Raw genomic sequence first — 6000 nt, 5'->3', positions numbered from 1 at the left:
GGGTGATGGAGGGAGATGTCTTTCTCAATTCTCTTTATTTTTACATCGTTTCGTCTCCCCTATAATTTGGCGCCCTGTGCACCGGTTGCATAGGATTAAGACCGCCGCTGTTCACAGATCACTATAATTGAAGTGACTCGCGACACAGTTCCAGAACACTTAAGCGATCCGTGACACATTTAGAGTCACATTTAGAGTCAAGTTACACCTTGAGTGACATATGGCACAGTTTTTGTAGAGCACTTAAGCGGCCCCAACTGCGGTTTCACGTCACTCAAATTACCCGCATTCCCAGATTACTTAAGTGATCCGCAGAATACGTACGGACCACTTGAGTGACGCGTGTCACAATTCAAGAGCAATTGAGTGGTCCGGACATATATCCAGATCACATGAAGGATCCGCGGAACATATATAGATCATTAAAGTGGCTCTATAGAAGTCTTATCAATAGGAAGAATGTTAGTTCAGGTGCCCACAAACAAACGAAAGGTTTTGGCGCACCGAGTAAGATGTCATTAAGAATATTTCATATATTTTTATAACGGGTGGTTGATGACGTAAGCAACATCCAAATCCTCCTTCCTCTCTTGTCATCAAAAGTCAGCAAATCAAAACCCCCACCACCATCGATGCTGACGTAATACTTGCATGACCCCCTTTACGCATGGACCAAACCGGGTACCTTACCGGGCCCTCAAGAGAAGAAGAGGCCTTACAGAAATGAGATCTGTTTGAAATTTTCGAGAATCTGCCAGGTAGGGTCTCAGAAAAATCACTTGGCCCGGGGTCCCACGATGCTCTTGAGACGGTCTGGACTCGAAGTGTTATACAAAACGTAATATTCGTAGAAAATACAAATATATATATATCACTGAAAATAATGTCGGCTCATAGTTATTATGAAAATACCCGTATCAACGTTTCCAATGAAATATAAGTGAACTCCATTTAAAAAAACGGGAAAAACCCGGACATTTTGAAAAAAGTCGGAACCACCCAAAAAACAGGAAAAACTGGGACTGTCCCGGGATATACAGAACGTATGGTCACACGTAGGATATAAGCAAGATCACACTGATCGAATGCATCATCCTAGACAGAAATGTGAGCAAAATTTCAGGTAAATTTAAATAATTTTTTGACGATTTACCATATTTATCAATACGAGCTGGGGATTAAACATATTCATCGGTAAGGGGTCATTCAAGTATTAAACCACCCTTTATGAATATATGAAATATTCTTAATGGCATCTCCCTCGGTGTGCCAAAACCTTTCGCTAGTTTGTGGGCACCTGAACTAACATTGTTCCTATTGATAAGTCCCCTATAGAGCCAGAATATAAGCATAAAACTTTAGTGATTTCTAAATGTTTCGCGGATCCAATTATCTGGAAATGTGTCCGGGCCGCTTAAGTGTTCTAAAACTGTGCCACATTTCACTCAATGGATCAGTCAAATGTTAAGGAACTGTGTCGCGAATCACTTAAGTATTAAGGAACTATTTCGCGGGCCACTTAAGTGATCTGTGAATGTGTCATAGGCTTACTTAAGTGATCTGAAAATGTGCCACGGGCAGCTTAAATGCTCTGGAATTGTGCCACGGGTCACTTAAGCGATCTGTAAATGTGCCACTTATTTTTATTTTAACAAACTTAGGTTTGAGCGAGGCAGAGATTTCGGCAGTTACTCGGTGGGCCAAAAACAAGAAGAACCTTCCCCTAGTTTGTGGGCACCTTCCTGTGGATAGATTGTAGTGATCTCTAAATCTTCCGCGGATCCTTTAAATGATCTGGAACTGTGTTGCGGGCAGCTTTAGTTTGCTCTAGAACTGTGCCGCACGTCACTTAAATGATTCGTAAATACGCCGCGGATCACTTTAGTAATCTAAGAATGTGTCGTGGGTAACTTGAGTGTTGTAGAACAGCACTGGGGGCAGCTTAAGTGCTCTAAAACTGTGCCACATGTCACTCAAGGGATCTCTAAATGTGCCACGGATCGCTTATGTGTTCTGGATCTGTGTCGCGGGTCACTTAATCTTAGTGATGCGTGAATGTGCCACGAACCTATTTGAGTGATCTGAAAATGTGCCACGGGCTGCTTAAATGCTCTGAAATTATGCCACGGGTCACTTAAGCGATCTGTAAAAGTGCCGCTTAGTTCATTTTTACAAAATTAGGTCCGGGGGGGGGGCAGTGCACATTTGATAACCACTCCAGGGGCGCCAGAGCCACATTTAGTCCGCGGGGCAAGGGTTTATCATACATGGCTTACAGAGTGGGTCGCAATGAATTTTTAAAAATAAATTCTGAGTTCTCAGCCATCAAATAGCATTGAAATTAACAGAAATTCATTATGATAAGATTTAAAAGTATATTTTTTTCCGGAATTTTAGTTTTTTTCAATTTTTTTTGTATCAAAAAAATAAATTTTTGATCGTCTGGGGGTCCCCCTTCCTCCGGGTACGTCTCTGATCCCATCAATATGCGTTACGAGGTAGGCACATAGCTGACGAAATATTGCCGACAAGGGGGGGGGGGGTCAGAGTGTTGTTGATTTTTGCTTACAAGGGGGGGGGGGGTAAAAAATGGCGAAAACTTTGCTCACGTAACACACCCTAAATGGGAGAAACAAAATTGATCAAACTTACAAAAATGGTTGGCAACTACGCATAATAACCGAATTATCAAATTTCTGTAACATATAGCTTCTGTTGTTGGTGAGTTTCTTTTTTTGGAACACAAGTGACGCCATCTGTCAAGAAAATTGGGGAAAATTATATCGTCAAGGATGCGCGTGCAGCCGTCCTCCTTTCTCAATTATCCAATTTGGTAACCCCCATGGAGGAAATAATTATAGACTTGGAAGAAAGAATTGTTATTGACCTCCTTGGGTGACCCTATAGCCTCTTTAACAGGGTGCTTTAGGTAACCCCTGTTTAATTGCAACTAACTCAGTAATCGTTAGGCTGACCATATTGCCTCGGAAGAAATACGAGAAATTGGGATTCCAAATACGGGAAAATACGGGACATCGCTAATTATCGCTAAAAATGACGCCAATAGTAAAAAAAGTTGCCAAATATTGGAGAAATTACGTAAAAATCAAAATGGCAGGAAGTAAAGCATTACTGCCAATTGTAGTGAATTTAAATGAATTCCACGAAATAAAACGTTCACCAAGACAAATGTGAGATTAATATTTTTATTTATAATTGCAATTATCATGATATAATTTATAAGTGGGAAAATAATTTCATTCTTTGATTCAATATAAAGAATAAAAATTCAAGTAAGCTTCGTGTAAAAAACGGGAAAAACCGGGACATTTTCGTTAAAAAGTCAGAGCGGCCAGAAAACCAGGACTATTTTGAGAAATACGGGACGTATGGTCACTTTAGTAACCGAGTAACTGACACTGCCATCATTTGATAGAAAATCGAAACTTCATAGTAGAAGAGCACGATAATTTGAGATGGTGTGCTTGTTGCCATCTAGTGACAAAACCGTGTAACTTTTTGACCCGCTCAGAAATGACCGAATAGTTTTTAAAAATACTATTTTTAAAAAAACCTATCGACAGTATGAAGAATGATGCCAGTGCCATATTAATTATCATTTTGTGACGATATTCACTGATATTTAAGCTTTTTCAATCCATCCTACATTAATTTCTTTTTTATGTCAAAAATTATGGTTCGCTTGTATATTATCCGGATTTATTTCGTTTTTGTTTTAGCATAGTCGGTATGGCAACACGATAGGACCGAGCTGCCGAGCGAGGCTCGTCAACAGAACACACCAGTCTCGTTGTTTATTCTTCCTTTTTGTTTTAAGCTTCTGACGATTTGGTGCGATTCGGGGGGGAATTAATTTTATATATTTAGGGAATCGTCTGTTCGAAATTTGTGATTTTTATTTTGGAAGTTGGGGGGCGTTCAACAGCAAGGCTGCAGTCAGATCAGCGGGAAATGGCAGAGGCTGCGGTAGTTGAGAACCCAGCTGCAAGATTTTTCTGCCACCAATGCTCCCAGGAAGTCAGCGCCGTTCTGCCAGTGAGTATCGGCGATTTATTTTTAAATTACTCTCACCGGTGAGAGGCGACGCCGTAAACAATTCGTGGAAAAAAACTGTCAACTGTAAGAACAATCCTTGTTGTTATTCTAGTTACTGCGCCAAAACTAAATTCGAAATATTGTTAATAACTTCGTTTTCCCCCCTCCAAAATACAGCAAGATTCCCCCCATCTATTATACGAGCTAATGTGGATCGGACCTAGTCCGGGTAAACGAAATCCCGGATAATCCGGAACTTGCGGATAAATTAAGTAAATGAAGTCATTTGGGAGGAAATTACGGTTAAGCCGGGTTTTTCTAGGAATGGATTTTTTACGCCGCGTGAACGGAATTGGACCTTTCCGCGTCAGTAGAAACGTGTCACATAATCACGCTACTCGTTTGTGTTTTCCTAAAGCCGGGTTTTTCCTAGGAATAGGTGTTTTGCGCCGCGTGAACCGAATAGTATAACTTCGCTTCGGCAAAAACGTGTTACATAATCACGCTACGCGTTTGTGTTTTCCTAGTGAGGCGCATCAGATCAGGGTGTCTATATAAAGTATATGGCCCTGGCATCAGCTACTCTGTCGTCTGCATGCGCCGGTTTGAAGGGAAGGGAAATAAAACACAAAAGAATGAAGAGAATATCGGCAAAACCGCGGCGCACGATGCATTGGACTCCTCAGCCAATAACGCCCAACTTAAAGCACTGTCGTGAGCCGTATTGCGCTCTGTAGGTAAACAGTCATGCTGCTTTTCTTACTGGTGAGTGGACGGTGTGTTGCGCTGGACGAATCACATTGCGCGCGGCACAGGAAATCTGCTCCTAGGAAAACCCAGCTTAACGTGACGCATCAGATCAGGGCAGCTATATTATAATATGTGCCTTGGCATCAGCGCCGTCTTAACGCATGGGCCGGCCCGGAGGCGTCAAGGGAAGAGGGGCCTCAGAAAAATGAGAAATAATTGAATTTTTCGAGAATTTATGAAGCAGGGCCTCAGAAAAATCACTTGGCCCGGGGCTCCCTCTCTGATGCTCTTAAGACGGCCCTGCTCGGCATCAGCTACTCTGTCGTCTGGATGCTCCAGTTTGAAGAGAAGGGAATGAAAACACAAGAATGAAGAGAACATTGGCAAAACGCATGGCACACGACGCATTTGACCAGCACCTCCTAGAGATAGAAAGTCTGCACAGTCTGCTTGTGATGCCATTAAGTAGTCCATTTTCCCGCAAAATATTCGGGGGAGAAAAAATTCCCTGCTCGTGCCATTACCATTGTTGTGAGGAAAAGAAATGATCGGGCTCAGAATTGGTGATTTCTATGCCCCACATCCAATCACCATGCTGTATTTGTGAGCCAGTCAGGAAGATTCTATGTCAAAATAAGAAGAAACGAAATATGATGCCGTGTTTCAAAGCGTGGCAAACTTGCTAGGTAGTCTGAATGACGTTTATGGCAAACAGTGCAGAGGCCTTCTATCTCTAGGAGGTACTGATTTGACTCCTCCAGAAGCAGTCGGCAATCGCGCACGGCGTAAAGGGCTGTTGTGAGCTGTATTGTGCTTTGTAAGGGAACAGTCATAGTGCTTTTCTTATTGGTGAGTGGACGCCGTGTCGGGCTGGGCAATTCACTTTACAGACTTACTCAACAGCATTCGAAAAGTGGATCGTGGATTTTCCAGATTCCACCATGCTTCGCTTGGCCTCAAATATATCTCGATTTACATATATACTAGAGCCAGCGAAAATAATTTATAATCACATTTATTAACATGGATTCCTAAACCAGAGCTTTCAATATTCTCTCTCAAACTGTCACCAACCTATCTTCCCAGCCCCTTGGCCTTACATTGTTTTGTGTTTCATGTCGCTTTTTTATCATGCACAGTTTAGTTTTTTAACATGACAAAAAGGCATTTTTCTTATTTTTATATCATGTTTTG

At 41.8% G+C, this 6000-nt stretch overlaps 1 protein-coding gene across 2 annotated transcripts in view; it reads left to right on the top strand.

Moving 5' to 3' along the window:
• Positions 1–3755: 3755 nt before the first annotated feature.
• LOC149086274 (E3 ubiquitin-protein ligase RNF126-B-like) overlaps positions 3756–6000 on the top strand; it is a 57016-nt gene continuing 54771 nt past the window's right edge. The window contains exon 1 of one of the 2 annotated variants that reach the window (XM_089232303.1): positions 3756–4056. In XM_089232303.1, coding sequence (XP_089088429.1) covers positions 3973–4056 — 84 coding nt within the window. In that variant the 5' untranslated portion in view covers positions 3756–3972. The remainder of the gene's footprint in view (positions 4057–6000) is intronic. The other variant, XM_089232302.1, reaches the window with a different exon arrangement.

The sequence above is a fragment of the Pholcus phalangioides genome, unplaced genomic scaffold (genome assembly GCF_987345545.1).
Source record: "Pholcus phalangioides strain wild (caught in Gottingen) unplaced genomic scaffold, Ppha-v1.0 ptg000005l_1, whole genome shotgun sequence".
Taxonomy (NCBI): domain Eukaryota; kingdom Metazoa; phylum Arthropoda; class Arachnida; order Araneae; family Pholcidae; genus Pholcus; species Pholcus phalangioides.
Note: the sequence above shows the minus strand (reverse complement) of the source record. Positions and strands in the feature narration are given on the sequence as shown.